This window comes from Taudactylus pleione, unplaced genomic scaffold (genome assembly GCF_031769625.1).
Source record: "Taudactylus pleione unplaced genomic scaffold, aTauple2 ptg000302l, whole genome shotgun sequence".
Lineage (NCBI taxonomy): Eukaryota > Metazoa > Chordata > Amphibia > Anura > Myobatrachidae > Taudactylus > Taudactylus pleione.
The window spans coordinates 10,482,311-10,501,084 of record NW_028284703.1 but is presented as its reverse complement, the minus strand read 5'-3'; the positions used below and the strand labels follow the sequence as shown (position 1 = coordinate 10,501,084).

The 18,774-nt window shown below is 43.7% G+C and overlaps 1 protein-coding gene across 4 annotated transcripts in view; it reads left to right on the top strand.

The window, feature by feature from the left end:
* CPEB2 (cytoplasmic polyadenylation element binding protein 2) overlaps positions 1 to 18,774 on the top strand; it is a 100,646-nt gene that overhangs the window by 14,978 nt on the left and 66,894 nt on the right. For 2 of the 4 annotated variants that reach the window (XM_088482996.1, XM_088482994.1), the window contains exon 2: positions 9,439 to 9,717. In XM_088482996.1, coding sequence (XP_088339122.1) covers positions 9,439 to 9,717 — 279 coding nt within the window. Of the gene's footprint in view, positions 1 to 9,438; positions 9,727 to 18,774 lie in introns of all 4 variants that reach the window. The other 2 variants (XM_088482995.1, XM_088482993.1) reach the window with 1 other exon arrangement.

Genomic DNA, 18,774 nt, shown 5'->3' with positions numbered 1-18,774 from the left:
GATGTAGGCGAAAGCTCCGGCAGGCAAGACTTTATCGTGTACGCGAAACTAATTGAATACGGGCCTTTATCTCTTTCATAGGTTTGATACATCTGCCACTCAGTCTTTTCACAAGTTCCCCCACCTATCTCTATCACTGTTGCCCCAACTATATTTTCTCTCTCTCACCCCCCACCATGCCCCTCTCCCACGCTTCTCTGCTGTCTTTGTTCCCGATATATTGGTTGTGTCCACATTGCTGTTCAAGATATATCAATGTAAGCTCTGTGCTAGGCACAGGGGATAGTGACTTCCCTGCATTACATGGTAGTGGAGGAGGGGGCTCGTTGCCAGCAAATGACTGACCCTTGCTGCTGGGTTTGCTTTCTGTGGATTTTGAGATGGAGTTAAATGGGGGTGGAGTGTAGGGCAACTGCAAGAGAGAATTTAAGCCCCTTCTATAGTACAGATGTGTCCACATACATCTATCCTCCATTCGCTACAAGTCGCGCCACACAACGTGGGAGCTCCTTGTGCCTCGGTAGCGCCAAGCATCTTTTGTGCGACTTTTTACCTTCAAATGCGTTTTATTCACACAGTGCTGCCAGTAGCTAGCACAAGCAGCTTCTGGTGATTAAAATATGTGGCATGCCTATATTCTGTGTGTATCTGCATGTCAAATGCTACGTTAGTGTCAGCGGCTGTAACACTGTAACGTAGCGTTTTGCATGCAGATACACTCGCAGACGCACACAGAACATAAGCATGCTGCATATGAGTGTAATCAGCAGAAACTTCTTGTGCTACCTATTCACATCACTTTGTGAGTAAGATGCATTTGAAGGTAAAAAGCCGCGCAAAAGACTCTCGGCGCTATCTAGTCATGCCAACACACAAGGAGGCTAGATGTATGAGGACACATCTGTAGATGTATATTATCTATACTAGCTTTAATGTCTACCATATCTGCTGTTGACCTTTTTAATACATATTGGGAGTCGTATGTATTTCAGTAAACCTCTGAAAACCTCATTTTAAAGGTATTTTACACTTTGATACATCCCACCCTATCTAGCTGTGGGCAGGATGTATCAAAGAAGAAAATGCAGCAAATCCTTTGAAAACTGCAGTATTCGGAGGTTTACTGCGGTACATACTGTATGGATCCCTATATTTATTAACGTCCTGTGGCATGAGGCACTGAAAGCGGTTGGGGTTGGCTGTAGTGGCATATGGGTTTCTTTATGCAAGAATCTCTGGTACTAGCGGCCTGTGCATGCAAGCTTTATTTTGGAAGAGCTGTCCTGGCAAGAAGGGTGTCATGCATACCAGTTATCAAAAAATTCTGTATGCATGCAATTAGAGGGGGAGACTATTGCAGTGTAATTTGCTATATTTGATCTGTCTATAATCTATTCCCTAGGTTGCCAATTTGTTCTCTCAAAATGAGCTGGAGCAATATCTCAGAGCAGCAACATTGCAGATAGGTGGGGCATCATTGTGCTCAAATAGAAGCCATGAAAAGAATATATTGCTTTTTATATAAATGACTTCTGTATTAAGTCCCATCCATAGTCTATTATGTGCTTTGCACATTGGCTGTGTATATTTATGTCCTCTTTATAGCATGGCAGGGGCAAAGGTTTTCATTTGCCTGGTCTTAAAAAATGCAATTATCCATGTTACTTTGGACAGGTCCATTTTATAGGGTCACGTGCTGCTGACCCTAATATTGGTATTGGTTCCCTCAGATTCTTTTGTGAAGCCCCCTGCAGCAGAATTGGATTTGCTATTAGTATTCATAGAAAGTGTGAAGGTGGCCATTGAGGAGCAAGGTTGGATGGTTGTAAATACATTGTATGTATCAATGGAATCTGCATTCGCCCAGCTCTGACCTTTTGCCCTATGAACTGCAGGATGTTCCATGTAATAAGATAGATGTGATTAGACTGACGAATTACCCCACATGACCCATATTAATACAATATATCTATATATGCTGTAGAATATGGCACATATGTGGCTTCTATCTATTAATAAATATGTTAATGTAAGCTCAATTCCATTACCACCAGTCTGTAGTATTTTATTTAGTAAATCGCCTGTTCAGTCAGTTTATAGTTTTCTTATGTCTCTGCTAATACAAGCATGCATTCATAGTGCACTACCCAGTTAAAGGCAATATTTCCTATAGATACGTATCTTTCCTGCGAGTCTTGCAGCAATGATGTATGCCTCAGTCAGCCTGTTCAGAGCTCAGGCTTTAATAGAGAACGATGTAAAACAGAAGCAAGGTCTCATTTCGCCCAGACCTCCTACATCATACTTGCCTACTCTCCCAGAAAGTTCGGGAGACTGGTGAATTTCGGTGAGTTCCCCAGGCTCCCAGTCAGCCTGTCTCTTCCTAAGTGAAGTAGGCGGGGCAGGGGTGTTTTCTGCTAAATTGCGTTAATCCCCACCCCTGTTGCAAATGACAGCATTTTGCATCAGAGGTGGGGCCATGATGAATAGAATTGCAACGCCCCACTAAACGTTGTTTTATTTTTGCATGTAGGGAAATACTTTCTGCTTTTGCCGGTAGCATTGAAATACTGAGCAGCTTGTATTTATAATGCAAGAGAGTGGCGTATGATGTTTTCCCACTCTCAACGTTGAATTTGCCAGGGGCGGGTTGCATAAAATTGGATTTTTAAAAGAAAAAAAAAATCAAAACCTAGTTTATTTGATTTAAATAGGATTTTTTTTTTTTAAATTTAAAACGTTTACTAAACAAATTTTTTTTATTAAAAAAATCCTATTTAAATCCCAAAATACTAATTCTAGATCAAATAAATCGTTTTTTTATTTATTTTTTTAATTATTTTTTTTTAAATCCAATTTTATGCAACTGCCAGCCACTGCAAAAAATCCACCTTCTGGCTGTGTTAACTCCTATCACTAAGTGGGGTTCATAGTGTCACCCTATGTAGCTGTGAGATGCTGATTGCTTCTCGGTATTTTGGTTAAGATCAAGTGTAGTTCATATCATATAGCTATGGGATTTAATAGTATCGCATGGAGATGAGGCAGCATGATTTTGTCGTCTGGCCGGGGGTGGGGTGCTCAGTGAGATGTGACAGAAGGCCTGATACCTAATCACATGGTACTTGTTCATAATTGACGTCTTTAGGTTTTTACAGTGCTCTACTTTTGGTAAGGCAGTAAAGATTGGGGGCTTGTGTATGGAACATTCCCAGTTTTTGTTTTTTGTTTTTTTTAATTGCGTATGGTAGTGGTTTGGGACTTATTCAGATTTTCTTGCCCATTCTAGCAAACCGTACAGTGCTATCTTAAATAATCAATTCAGTGTTCAGACTTGGCTTAAGCTGGGTACACACCTAGCTGCTATATCTGCAGATTGAGTGATCTGCAGATATCTGTAGATGATGATCGCTCTTATACACTGAACGACCATAATCTTCCAGGCAGCCGCGGGTCCCGCTGGCCGGGACAGATATGACCACCCGTACGTACTTGGCCAATGGACAGATATGTCTGCAGATATATCTATACATCGGCTGTGCAGCACAGCCGACGAGGTAGGTCTGTGAATGACGTCGTTAAGACATATCGCTGGTACACACTGAGCGACAGGGCACCAGATATATTGGCCGATCAATTGATCGGACAATATTTCGGTCAGTGTGTACTCAGCTTTACTTACTGAACATGTGCAGCCATTTTGCTCTTGTGTAAACTTTAGTTACTGGAGGGATACACTTTAGATCAGTGGTTCCTAAACTGGGTGCTGCGGGTTGGCGGTCCAGGACTAAATCAAATTATTTATGGTCAATGTGATAGGCAGCAACCAGCTCTAATTTTTAATCATAAAATGTGGGCAACCACAATTGCAACCCTATCCAACACCACATAACTGAACCTAAGGATGACCGCTGAGCACAATTTACTTAGTTTAATACTTTTTGCAGAATTTCTCACTCAGGGGTTGATATATTAAAGAGTGGAGAAGTAGCCCATAGCAGCCAGTCAGCACCTACCTATCATTTTATAAAATATGCATGATAAATGTTATCTCAATGCTGATTGGTTGGTTGTTATGGGAAAATTCTTCACTCGTCCATTTCTCCACTCTTTCCACTGCATGATACGTTAACCACTCAGAAACTTTTGGCCTAGGGATGCTATGTAAAAAAGGCTGATACTCTACGGTGCCATTATCCAAAAACATTTGGAAACCACTGCTTTAGATTCCTGTCCATACAGAAATGTGAAAATGCAGCATATAGGTCTAAAATGGCGAATGCCATCAGAACTTGATACATTAGGCATAGAAAGCTATGGGGACTGCTTTTGATGTCGTTAACAGAGGGACCCGATATCTGCTGAGGTACCTCGTAATACATATTCGTTAATGCTGCGATCCTATGAAGATAGCCATCTACTGAGGGTTGCCAGCAAAATTATTTTTAATTGCAGCAGGCCCTAGATCAATATCTAGAATTAAGTCTTCCTTATCCTTAATCTAAAGGAGGTGGTGTGGTCTTGGGGTTCCCACTTCCCTGAAGATTTTAACTCCTCCCTCTTTGGGTGGAAATGAAAAGTTTTGGACCATCGGTGGAAGCCTCAGGAGATCCCAAAGATTAATGGGTCCAAGATTTGGGAATAAAGGGACCTTTCTTTTTTTCAGGAGGGACAGAAAATGTAGAGGGTTATGGTATAAAAGATAGACTGTAAAAAGGTTGACAGTGTCTTAATAGACAACAGATGTCAGTAGGTCGGAAGGTACAAATTGTCGACACTTTTTATTTGAATTTTTTTAACCCTAATCCTCACCCTAACCGTAGGGCTAGGTGCCTGACCCTAACCGTCCCTACTAGAGCCTAACTCTCCCTCCTGGTGCCTAACCTTCTGGTAAGTGCCTTACCCTAAAAAAAAAAAAAAGTAAACCATTTGACTATGTCGACCATCTGCATCGGTCTACCTTCATCCATGTCGACCTTTTGTCCCTGTCAACTTATTGACTGTCTAACATCTGGTGCGGGATGAAGCAAAGGGAGAAATGCGGTCAAACCTTGAAAATGCGGCTTTGACCACATTTCTCATATGCACCAAGCCCCAGAATGTGATGCACTCTGGGGCTTGGTTGCGGTGGCTAACGCCATCTCCTAATGGCGTTGCCCTATAAAAGCCTATGGGCTTCTATCGCGAAAGTGGTGTGAGAGGGATTCAATCTGATCCCTCCCAGCACCCCTTGTGGTCATGCATCATTCTGCACATGCGCAGGAGGACGCCAGAGGGGCTCTTTTGGTCACAGACCTGGAAGTCTCTCCATCGCAAAGGACTGCTCTTACCGAGAGGGCGGTCCTTTGCATTGTTCTTTATGCATCCTGCCCCTGGTGTCTATCTAGACCAGTGTTGGCTAACCTTGACACTCCAGCTGTTGTGGAACTATATATCCCAGCATGCCCTGCCACAGTTTTAGCATGCCCTAATAGCAAAACTGTAGCAGTGCATGCTGGGTTATGTAGTTCCATAACAGCTGGAGTGTCAAGGTTAGCCAACACTGATCTAGACACTGTCAACCTTTTTACTGTCTATCTTAAGTCCAGATGCCAATCTAGAGATCCTAACTGCAATGTGCGTTGTTTGCTCTGGTTACAGGAAGCACTAGAACTCCACACCGCAAGCTTAAAGGTTTCAATTAATTATTCTTTGTGTGACTTATTATATTTCAATATCCACAACTATGTTTTCACCTCAGTGCATTTTATATATATAATTGTGTGTTTAAAATGGCAGAAATCCCACTAACCTGATTGGACACATTAAATCACATGACTGAGCACTATTTACCAGGAACTACACACCTCCCAGCATGACTGCATGCCTGATCTACTTCACACTGTGACGAAAACCTAATCACAAAGTCACAGCAGTATCACTCCACAAGTGTAATCAATACCATTAGTCACAGAGACTACTCAAAGAAAAGCAGCACATCATTGCCTCTCTCTGACAGAAAATTGGCAGAATTACCCAGTATTGGAATGGGGCATGAAGGGCCCACTGGGGAATGCAATGATAGGGGCCCATATTTAGGGGTGTGGCCAGCCTCCAGAGAGGCTTGGCTAACCATTAGAGAGTGCATGGTCAGGGTCCCTTTAAAAATATATTGTATATTAAGTACTGCATTATGATGTACCACATTAATAACTCAAATGCATTGTAGAAGATACACCATAGTCCTGTGCCGTATAATGCAACATATGTAGCGTTCCTGCTAGGCTGTGCAGAAAGCACCCTGCCCTCCAGCGCGGCGCCCCGCTGAGACAGCCTGCGGGTGATCAAAGCGGTGGTGTGGCGGTCACCGCCGGTGAATGGATGCTGGGCGCATGCGCCTGGCATCCATTCAGTGACCACAGCGCTTGGGACCTGCCCAGCATGTCCGTAAGTTCCCGGGTACGCCCCCAGGAGTGACGAAAAGAGGCGCGTCATAAAGCCCCCTATTCTTTGGTCACGCCCCCTTTTCGGGCATGCGCAGAAGTGTCCTATCTCTAGGTCCAGTGCCCTGCCTGCTGCCGGACCTAGAGTGAACACTACATATGTATAATTCAAGTGCACAGTCTGGAACCTGATCACTAGAGAATGGGGTGGGCCCTCAGGCAGTGGATTTCCCCTGTACACCTGTGGGCCAGTCTGACCCTGGAATTACGACATACCTCAAAGGACCTGACCTCAATCCTCACCAAAGATGAGTGGTACAATGATGATCTCTTTAAAGGACTTTAAACAGGGCCATTTTGTAATTCTGACTATACCACTCTTGGGTGTGCGGTCGCGCACGTTCTGATATACGCACGCTGTGGGCGCGTAGGTGTGCATATATTAGCGGTACACCACACCCAAAAGTGGTATATCCATTACATGTGTGCGTATATGTATATAACTAATGTTAGTATTATTATCCTTTATTTATATGGCGCCACAGGGGTTCCGCAGCGCCTCACAAAGTACATAAACAAATGAGCAAACTCGTATAACAGCGACTTACAGTACAATACAGAATAAGAACATGGTTTATAAACATTTGCTGCAGCGATCATAACACTCAAAAAAGCAGTAGGGCGTCAGCTACCAAGTGTTAAGTGCCCTTGTGGAGAGTTTTGAGTAGATGATCGTATGAGTGAGGGAAGGAAAAGCACTTAAGGGAAGAGGGCCCTGCTCGTGAGAGCTTACTTTCTATAGGTGTTATGTATGTGTGTGTATAGATAGATTATAGTCGGCATTGTGAGTTAAAGCACATTGTTGGGTGCAAGCCAAACACAACTTGGTAGCTAGGTGGCCTTGTACAGTGTACAGAGAGACACGGAATCCTGTTCTGTATAAAGTGACAGTGTCTGTAATTCCTGCTATTCTGGACTTGTGTGTTCCACCCATCTGTCTAAAACAAAACATTTTATTGACAGCCCTATTATTGCTAATGAGTGTTTATAGCTTGGTGCTTCTGTGCCTGAAATAGTTCTGCCTGTCTTCATTATGACTGTACACTGTCATTAGCCTGTCCCATTTGGTTTAGCTGGTTTAGTAACATTGTTGTCGTTTTTTGTTTTCACCCTCTTCTGCTCGAGTCAAAGGGCGTTTTAGTCGGTGGCCTGAGACCAGTTGTTTGATGCTATGTCCTTGCAAAGATACAGGGGAATTCTCAACTGCTGACTAATAATAAACATTACAGGTACTTCCTAGTTCGCACAATAGATGGTGTCACCCCAGCTATATTTACCTTGTATGCTGTAGTACAGCCTTAACATATTGTGTGGAATGGTAAATATGCTGAGGTGGTGATAGGCCTATGTGCAGTAACCCATAACAACATCCATGGGCCAATGCAGACCTGTGCGTATTTGGCATTTGCAGCTCTTTGCAGCTGGAGAAGAGGAACGATGGAGGGAAAGGGTATGCAAACATAGGCCGGGTAAAGTAAAAGCGTTTTCGTGTCTGCACTTCGCGTGCAGAACTGCGCATGTACATCTGTTAGGAGGGGAACCTTTGGGACATGCGGGAAGGCAGGTGTAAGTACATGCTGGCGGTGAATATTTGAAATAAAGTAGGTACATATGCTGCCTATATATTATTTTTGCATGCATGTGCATTTCAAATATGTTTCCAAATAAATCTAAGTCATCTACTTCAACTCTGATCTACTATGCATTAGTTTGGCGGACATGAGTACTTGAATCATAGACAGTCTTCCAAAAAAAAAATGATATATATAATTTATGATGACCCCAAGATCCTTTACAATTTGAACTATAGTTGGTGTTCCAGTGCATAGTTTTATGGAATATCTGTATATGTTGCACGGTTTGACATTGGTGACGCGTTATTCATAGGGATTAGGGGACATGATGACCATATATTTTATGTAGACTCTCCATAACGTCAGCAAATGGTAAGCTGGTTTAGCTCCATTGGTTAGGGTCTGTAGCAATTGTAGTGAGAAAATATCAGCCAGCGTTTTCGGACATAGACGCTTTACATAGGGTGTGAAAAACAAGTAAATATTACTTCTGAATATTTGATACTGTTGAGGAACAATTTTGCACCTGTGGTGACCCCATTTTTCTTGATATTTTTTGGCTTTTTACATCTTGAGATCTTGTGTGTCTCTGCAGTATTCATTAGAGGGAGGGGGGGTGCTTGCCATTATGACCATATAGTTTAGAGGTGGCCCATGGCCGTGACTAGCATACGGCAATTTTTCTTCATATCATAAGAATCCGCGTATAGCTTTAAAGCAGTGGGTTTGGGTGGTTCCTGAAAGCTGTGTGTTGTCTCACCATTCTCGGTTTAAGTCTGTAAATGACCACACAGGATGAACGGTTCCAACTGCATTTCTGAACCACTTGTAGCCCATATTGAAATTTCCTTGTTTCACTTCCTCCTTTAATCACAAGTCATGTCCATATAGTCCTGCCTCTTCTCTACGTCTGTTTGTCTTTTCCGTTACTGAAAATCCTTCAAAGTTTTACCTATGTGGGCCTTGCTGGTTCCCGTAAATTGGCTGCTCATGAATGTTGAATGAACCCACAGAATAGACTCCTCCATTGTATGTAAGGAACAGGTGCTCTTTCAATGTTTGTAGAAATCTAAAGGTTCCCCCCCAGGATAAGGTGCATTTTTACAAGCAAATTGTGTTCGTTTTTATTTTGCAGAATTCACCTTGAAATGCACCCAGATTAGTAGGAAATTGGATACTAGAGATTTTACTGTGTTCAACATCTAAAACCAAAGCAATGGCGTTTACAGACTGATAAAGTGGTTTATAGAAAGGCTAGTTAAGCAGCAGTGTATCCTTTAAACATATTTGTTAATCAGGAACAGATGCAGCCTCCCTGATACTTGACAAGTTTTGGGCTTCTCCTGAGCTAACGGTGAGTGTTGTCTTGATTTGTCTTGCAGCCTCTGGTCAAGCAGTCTCCATGGACCAGCCACCAAGGAAGCGGCTGGAGCACAGGCAGCATGTCCTGGGCTGGAATGCATGGCCGAGATCGCCGCTCTGCTAACATGGGGATCCCTGGGACCATGAACCAAATTTCCCCCCTAAAGAAGCCCTTTTCTGGGAACGTCATCGCCCCACCCAAGTTCACACGCTCCACTCCGTCACTAACTCCCAAATCCTGGATCGATGACAATGTTTTCAGAACCGATAACAACAGCAATTCTCTCTTACCCTTACAGGTAAGAATGGTATGTAATGGCGCTCTTACCTTCGTGCATTTTTTACACTGTGTTTATATATCTTAGTACATACAGATACTCCCACCATAACAACATAGTAACAGAGCTTTATGGTTTTCTAGCATGCAGACATATACATTACATCACTAGTTTTATTTTTATTTTTTTTCATGCTATGAATGCTATCCACTATGCACATTCTTCTCCTGATTGTAGACTATGCATAGAAGTAGTTTAATTGCCATTTTCTCTGCTTCAAATCTTATTGAAGTGTGCATAGTATGTATTTATGTGCCATCCACCTACATAAGTTTATCTACTTAAAGAGCTTCACTCCTTCCACCCATTGTTTGTATAAGCCATAAAGAAGAATATATGATAAATAAGAAACCCTGGTAGAATATGACTGGCGGTTGCAGATCGGGGCTTATCTCTGGCTGCACAGATCATAGATGTATCTGGCAGCTGAAAAGCTGATGGAGGATCCTGTCTGGCTGCTCTGATTTTGTGTACGTCTGGCAGAATCCTGTGCCTGCTACTCAGGAGCTGACATGCAATAGCACACTGATTGGTGGATGGTGCTGGTTATTCACCAATAGGAGTGCAGGAGGTTTCGGGGCTCTGCTAGATCTTTCCTTCCATTTTCTACCCTTTCAAACTTAAGATCTGGAAGCTGCCAGGGTTTTTGCTCTGTGTGAAAGGGGGTATCAGTTACGCCACTGGTAGGTAGGTGTGTGTGTGTGCGTGCGTGCGTGCGTGCGTGCGCGCGCGTGTGTGTGTGTGTGTATATTTACGGTTTCCATTTCCAACTCACCACTCCAAGAACAAATTAAACTTTCATCTGTATAGTAATGCATCACTACTATAGTGAGACATTACCCTCCCTTACCTGTGTACTAACACATTCCCCTCCCCCACACCTGTAGTAACACATTTCACTCCCTCACCTCTGGAGTAACACATTTCCCTCCCTTGCCCGTGTTGTAACACATTCGACGTTCCCCTCCCCCACACCTGTAGTAACACATTTCCCCTCCCTCTCCTCTGGAGTAACACATTCCATTCCCTCGCTATTCAAATAGGGGAGCAACAGCCAGTAATGTTTGGGAGCACTTGGGATGACAGTTGGTGTTTGAATATGATCTGTGCTACAGCCACGATGACCGTCAGACAGGACATTGCACAGGGGGAAGAGACATTTTAGGCCTTTTCATCCCCTTAGGATTCAAATAACAAAAAATCCCTTCTTAGAGGGCACCTACCATATGGAAGGAATATACTCCCCAATGGGCTGGTTAAATGCTACAAGTGTTTAAATGAACAAGCTATTTTTGTAGAATGGCAGAAGTGAGAGCTGCCAGGTAGATTAGAGTGTGAGGTTGCTTCAAGCAAACAGATGTGATGTGTTTCCATAGCTATTTATATAATTACTTAGTGGTATTTATGTGTCACATGATCAGTCTCATGTGGGTATGCCTGTGTAATATGTAATAAATTGTCCTATGTAATCATGCTTACAATTACAATGTTTTCAAAATGCAAACTCTCATTGAGTGGAAGGTTTTGATAGTCTCATTTATTTTTTAGTTATTGCTGTATTAAAAATCTACTTATTATAATACTAATGAAGGGACCCGGTCACTTCAGTTTGTCCCCCCCAACCCCCCTTTCCTGCTTGTTCTGGACCTGCTCCCTCTTTTCAATGCTCCTCCACCCTGCTCTGACCTCCACTTGTAAAGCCAAACCCCCCCCTGCTCCACTCAGTCCAATCGAGGCCCCCCTCCTTCCCCCGCTCCCATTTCTGGTGGCTGGCCGACAACTCTTCTTCTGTGGCGCTAGGTCTGTCCAATCACTCTCTCTATGGGAGACTTGTTGGAGACTGGACAGTATTATAAAGATGTTTACACACTTTTTTTCTTCACCCCACACTTCCAGTGTACAGAAGAAGGTGGAGAATTGAGGCCTTAGACTTTTTATTTTATATATATATATATATATATGTGTGTGTATATATGTGTGTGTGTATATATATATATGTGTGTGTATATATATATATATATATGTGTGTGTGTATATATATATATATATATATATATATATGTGTATGTATATATATATATATATAATATATTTTTATATATATATGGGGTGGTGTGGCTTTTATTCCCTGCAGGGCCCTCTGGTCACTGTCATTCAGCTACAGTGGAAACTTCATTTGATTTGTCTGTGGTGTAAACAATGAGTCAAGATGAGGCGGCCTGCACAACCAAGCTCCAAACACGGGCAGCTTCAACACATCTAGTTTGTGTACCAGTGTAGCAGGTGTGTTGTGTGACAACATGAGGAGCCCCGTCCTGTCTCTTCCCTGGCAGACGGCCATACAAACCGAACACTCCAATACCGTACAAGGCTGTTCTGTGAAGGACGAAAGGGATTGTCAGCTTTGTTTCCATATGGGCAAGAGGGATGGTTTTTCAACTAATTGCAGAGCCCTTAAACTGGGCGAAAGCAGCTTATTTCGGTTACTAGTAGATAATACTCTTTGGAACTTTCTCTTTTTTTTTTTTTTTTTTTTAATATTTAAAAAAAATAATAATAATAATTGGTTGCAAGCCAATCCGTGCAAGTGTCTAATATGCAGAAACTGTTTGCCACACAGAAAAATGGTTCTTTTTGGTCCTTAAGTTAGAAGTAAAAATAATACTCATTTGATCCTTTATTTGTAACGTCTAATGTTCTTTTACTAGCTCAACCTAGAACATGAAAATACTTTTGCTATGGCTGCTATAGGGGGCACCACCGCCTTTGGCCTTTTCATAAATGAGGGTTGATGATGCTGTTAGGGTGTAGCAGAAGTCTCTAGCTATCAGAATTTGTTACGTAAGGCAGGGGTTCCCAAACTCTGTCCTCAAGGCACCTTAACAGTCCAGGTTTTAAGGATATCCATGCTTGACCACAGGTGACCTAATTAATACCTCAGACCATTTGATTTAAAGACTTGTGATCAACCATGGATATCTCTAAAACCTGAACTGTTGGGGTGCCTTGAGGACCGCATTTGGGAACCTGTGACGTAAGGGGCACTTTTGCGCATGCCCAAAAAGGGTGCATGGCCATGGAAAAGGGGGGTGTGTCTTAATGACGCATCCCCTTTTTGTCACTCTTGGGGACATGCAGGGCAGCCCCAAAGCTCTGCGAACACTGAATGGATGCCGGGCGCATGCACCCAGCATCCATTCACCACCGGTGACCGATGCACCGCCGTTTTCCCACCCGTGGGACACTGCGGCCCTCAGTGGGGGACAGAACCTGCAGGCTGTTTCAGCGGGGCACTGCGCTGGAGGGCAGGGTGCTTTCTGCCCTTTAGAAATGGGGCAGGCTGCGGTGCCCTGCGGGAACGCTAACTTGGCAATACCTGTACTGACTTCTACAAGGTTCCAATTTACATCACCAGTGTGGGTTATGAGCCCTCCCACCAGTCCTATTACATTTTTTTTTTCTATTATTTGTATAGTCTGAATTGAACTCATGACCCCCAGTGCTGCTAACCATTGTAAAATTTCTATAAATTCCAGCTGGTAATCAGATCATTTGCATCTAAACTCAAATAGATTTATCTCAGTCCAGCCAAAAATATTACGTATTTCGTATTACTCAACCTGTACTAAGAACAATGATAGTCAAAATAATCATGATGAACTCTACAATTAAAATAGAGTATAAGTGAGGTTCTTAGTACAAGTTTGGCCAAAATTGTTTGCCCATCCACCACGTCAAGGTGAACCCCATTAGGTGGGTCCCTAACATCCCTAATAACATTATATCAACAAATACCAAGCAGGAGGAGTCTCAGCAAAATACACAAATCTAGTGGAAAGAGAGAGGGGCTTGGACTGCACACCCTAATTTTAAACATAAGAACAGGTGCTACCATGCTGAGACTTGTAGTACTATGCAGGGGACAAAAACATGATTATTTTGACTATTATTGTTCTTAGTACTCAGAGTGTGCACCTCTGTTTTTTGTGCCCTGCGTGATCCTTAGATTGATCAACATGTAGGGGCGTCCTGAAGATGCGAAGGACGCCGCCGCGGGAGTGCACATAGTGCGTACACAGTTGACAATTTCAACGAATGGCCAAATCGCTCGAAATATTGCCTGTGTACCCAGCTTCATTTTTGACCATAAACTTGAAGTGGCAGAAGGCTATCCTAGCTTCTGTCTGTGAATATTACAACGCATGCTTGCCAACTCTCCCTTAGTGTCGGGGTGACTCCCTGAAATAGCCGTTGTCTCCCTGTCTCCCTGAAGAGTCTAGCAATGTTAGGACACGCCTCTCAGATGTAGCAGGACACGCCCACTTTACCGCCGAGCTCATAGGTGCTGTTTTCACAATCTCCCTGAAATGCTTTTTCAAAAGCAGGCAGGTATGTTACAACGTTGGAACGATCAACTAATTATTTCAATTGGTGCAAATATGTAGAAAACTTTGTTTTTCAGTGTGGGAAATAGTTATATCAGTACATTTTACTAAGCGTACAATTGGGCCTTATGTTATTACTGATGAGCAAAATTCTGAACATTTTTCTTTATATTCTGTAATAAAATTTCTCATATAATATGAAAACCTGTGTTTTTTTTTTTTTTTTAAATTAACATTTTAAAATCTTAAATTTTCGTGCTGAACATTTTTGAGGTTAAAGCATCTCGTCAGCAAATCCCTAAGTTCAGTCCACAAATAACGGAGTCCAATACATATGGGAACAATGCATTGCTAGTTTCCAGGACACGGGGTTATTAGGAGTGTGGTGTGGCCGGGGACAGAGACAGCATTAGGCTGGTAAACATGTCCTCTGCTCTTTGTACCTTCTGCCTTACAAGGTCGGGTATTCAGAGGGGAACGTTCCTTCAGAAACTGCTGCATTTTTATCTCCTCCGAGACATGAAAGTGCAACTCTGCTTTCCCTTATATCGAAATAGTAATTTTATATATTCAGCTTCAGTTCTGTGTTTGTGTCTCACTCCTCCAAATGTAATATTCATGACGAGAACATCATTATTTTCCATTTAATGCCCCACGCCCTTTCTATTTGAATAAAAAATACACATACTCTGCTTTTGGTCATTTTGAAACTGGGCAATTTTTTTGGTATCTGGAAAGATGCTATTTATAATGATGACATATATTTCTTTGTGCTTCTCTTCCTCATATCACTATTGATTTGTAAGCTCTTGTGTGCAGGATTCTGAATTAGGCTTCTTGTAAGTGATCATCAGTGTATGTGTAATGTGTTTATCTACACCATAACTCTGCGGTACCAAGAAATTAACTGTGCGGTTAAAACATGAAATCCTTTTTTTTGTCTGATCTATACCAAAAATGTGAAAATTAACAAAAAAAAAAAGTTGAATACACATTTACACCACCAAAGAAAAAAGTGTGTATGTATATACATATATATATGTGTGTGTGTGTGTGTGTATGTATATATATAATATATATTTTTTTAAATATTAAAGGCTGAGGGCTGCATATGGTTCTTTGACGTTTCCCAGTGCGTGGGAAAGGGGATGGTTATGTATTGACATGCACCATAATGATTTAATGACATGGTGATTTCGACCTCTGCGCTATTTCAGCTTAAGTGGCCGAATGAATAAAACCCGTTTCACTACATCCTGGAGCTAAAATGGGAATATCCCCAAATCCAGACTGCAGCCAGCCAGTTTCAGCGCCCCTGCTGTGAGATAAGCAGGTGCCGTGAGATTGCTGTGTACGTGTATTTTGTTGTGCTCTGTTTTTGCCACTGACGATTGACGCTGCAAACAGGATAAGACAATATAAAGACCTTATTGTGTCGTGCCTGTGTCTGTGAGTATGTATTTAAGTGAGCCTGTGTTGTATTTACATACAGCTTTCCTGAATATATATGTAAATGTGATTTTTTTTTTTTTTTCCTTTTGTCTCAATACTTCCTACGCTTCCAAGCAAGTCTGTAACAGTGCATTGGTGCATAGAGGGCTAATAGCAAATGTAATGGTAGTGTGCAGCCTAGTATTTATTAATACTGTAAGATTAGAACATGTAGAATACTAAAAATCCTGATATGATTTGGATCGTGCCTGGCGTTGCAGTCTTTTTTTTTTTTTTTTTTTCTTTGTCTCTCCACTTCCATTTACTTCTCTTCCCTACTCGTTCTTTCTCTCTCTCTCTGCTCGTTCTTTCTCTCTCTCTCTGCTCGTTCTTTCTCTTTCTCTGCTCGTTCTTTCTCTCTCTCTGCTCGTTCTTTCTCTCTCTGCTCGTTCTTTCTCTCTCTGCTCGTTCTTTCTCTCTCTGCTCGTTCTTTCTCTCTCTCTCTCTCTGCTCGTTCTTTCTCTCTCTCTCTCTCTGCTCGTTCTTTCTCTCTCTCTCTCTCTCTGCTCGTTCTTTCTCTCTCTCTCTCTCTGCTCGTTCTTTCTCTCTCTGCTCGTTCTTTCTCTCTCTGCTCGTTCTTTCTCTCTCTGCTCGTTCTTTCTCTCTCTCTCTGCTCGTTCTTTCTCTCTCTCTCTGCTCGTTCTTTCTCTCTCTCTGCTCGTTCTTTCTCTCTCTCTCTCTGCTCGTTCTTTCTCTCTCTCTCTCTCTCTGCTCGTTCTTTCTCTCTCTCTCTCTGCTCGTTCTTTCTGTCTCCCCCCTGCTCGTTCTTTCTCTCTCCCCCCCTGCTCGTTCTCTCTCTCTCTCTCTCCCCCCCCTGCTCGTTCTCTCTCTCCCCCCTGCTCGTTCTCTCTCTCTCCCCCCTGCTCGTTCTCTCTCTCACCCCCCTGCTCGTTCTCTCTCTCACCCCCCTGCTCGTTCTCTCTCTCACCCCCCTGCTCGTTCTCTCTCTCACCCCCCTGCTCGTTCTCTCTCTCACCCCCCTGCTCGTTCTCTCTCTCACCCCCCTGCTCGTTCTCTCTCTCACCCCCCTGCTCGTTCTCTCTCTCACCCCCCTGCTCGTTCTCTCTCTCACCCCCCTGCTCGTTCTCTCTCTCACCCCCCTGCTCGTTCTCTCTCTCACCCCCCTGCTCGTTCTCTCTCTCACCCCCCTGCTCGTTCTCTCTTTCTCTCTCTGCTCATTCTTTCTCTCTCTCTGCTCATTCTTTCTCTCTCTCTGCTCGTTCTTTCTCTCTCTCTCTCTGCTCGTTCTTTCTCTCTCTCTCTCTGCTCGTTCTTTCTCTCTCTCTCTGCTCGTTCTCTCTCTCTCTGCTCGTTCTCTCTCTCTCTGCTCGTTCTTTCTCTCTCTGCTCGTTCTTTCTCTCTCTGCTCGTTCTTTCTCTCTCTGCTCGTTCTTTCTCTCTCTCTCTCTGCTCGTTCTTTCTCTCTCTGCTCGTTCTTTCTCTCTCTCTCTCTGCTCGTTCTTTCTCTCTCTCTCTCTGCTCGTTCTTTCTCTCTCTCTCTCTGCTCGTTCTTTCTCTCTCTGCTCGTTCTTTCTCTCTCTCTCTCTGCTCGTTCTTTCTCTCTCTCTCTCTGCTCGTTCTTTCTCTCTCTCCCCCCCTGCTCGTTCTCTCTCTCTCTCTCTCCCCCCCTGCTCGTTCTCTCTCTCTCCCCCCCTGCTCGTTCTTTCTCTCTCTCCCTCCCCCCTGCTCATTCTCTCTCTCTCCCCCCTGCTCGTTCTCTCTCTCTCCCCCCTGCTCGTTCTTTCTCTCACCCCCCTGCTCGTTCTCTCTCTCACCCCCCTGCTCGTTCTCTCTCTCACCCCCCTGCTCGTTCTCTCTCTCACCCCCCTGCTCGTTCTCTCTCTCACCCCCCTGCTCGTTCTCTCTCTCACCCCCCTGCTCGTTCTCTCTTTCTCTCTCTGCTCATTCTTTCTCTCTCTCTGCTCGTTCTTTCTCTCTCTCTCTCTGCTCGTTCTTTCTCTCTCTCTCTCTGCTCGTTCTTTCTCTCTCTCTCTCTCTGCTCGTTCTCTCTCTCTCTGCTCGTTCTCTCTCTCTCTGCTCGTTCTCTCTCTCTCTGCTCGTTCTTTCTCTCTCTGCTCGTTCTTTCTCTCTCTGCTCGTTCTTTCTCTCTCTCTCTCTGCTCGTTCTTTCTCTCTCTGCTCGTTCTTTCTCTCTCTCTCTCTGCTCGTTCTTTCTCTCTCTCTCTCTGCTCGTTCTTTCTCTCTCTCCCCCCCTGCTCGTTCTCTCTCTCTCTCTCTCCCCCCCTGCTCGTTCTTTCTCTCCCCCCCTGCTCGTTCTTTCTCTCCCCCCCCGCTCGTTCTTTCTCTCCCCCCCCGCTCGTTCTTTCTCTCACTCTCTCCCCCCTGCTTGTTCTTTCTCTCTCTCTCTCCCCCCTGCTTGTTCTTTCTCTCTCTCTCTCCCCCCTGCTTGTTCTTTCTCTCTCTCTCTCCCCCCTGCTTGTTCTTTCTCTCTCTCTCTCTCTCCCCCCTGCTTGTTCTTTCTCTCTCTCTCTCTCTCCCCCCTGCTTGTTCTTTCTCTCTCTCTCTCTCTCTCTCCCCCCTGCTTGTTCTTTCTCTCTCTCCGCCCTGCTTGTTCTTTCTCTCTCTCTCTCTCTCTCTCTGCCCCCTGCTCGTTCTTTCTCTCTCTCCCTCTCTCTCTCCCCCCTGCTTGTTCTTTCTCTCTCTCTCTCTCTCTCTCTCTCTCTCTCTCTCTCTCTCTCCCCCCTGCTTGTTCTTTCTCTCTCTCTCTCTCTCTTGCTTGTTCTTTCTCTCTCTCTCTCTTGCTTGTTCTTTCTCTCTCTCTCTCTCTCTCTCTCTCTCTCTCCCCCCTGCTTGTTCTTTCTCTCTCTCCGCCCTGCTTGTTCTTTCTCTCTCTCTCTCTCTCTCTCTCTCTCTGCCCCCTGCTCGTTCTTTCTCTCTCTCCCTCTCTCTCTCCCCCCTGCTTGTTCTTTCTCTCTCTCTCTGCCCCCTGCTTGTTCTTTCTCCCCCATATATAGATTTGAAGTGTCAATAACGTGCTAAGTAATGTGACGGACAGTTAAATAAGACAAGGGAGGTATCCGCATATAAGAAAATGGAAGAGTTGAATGTGTGCTATAAGGCGCACCCCAGAAGCAGTCATAAAACAAATTAGCATCTTGGGTAAAAATTAAGACAGGATGGGTG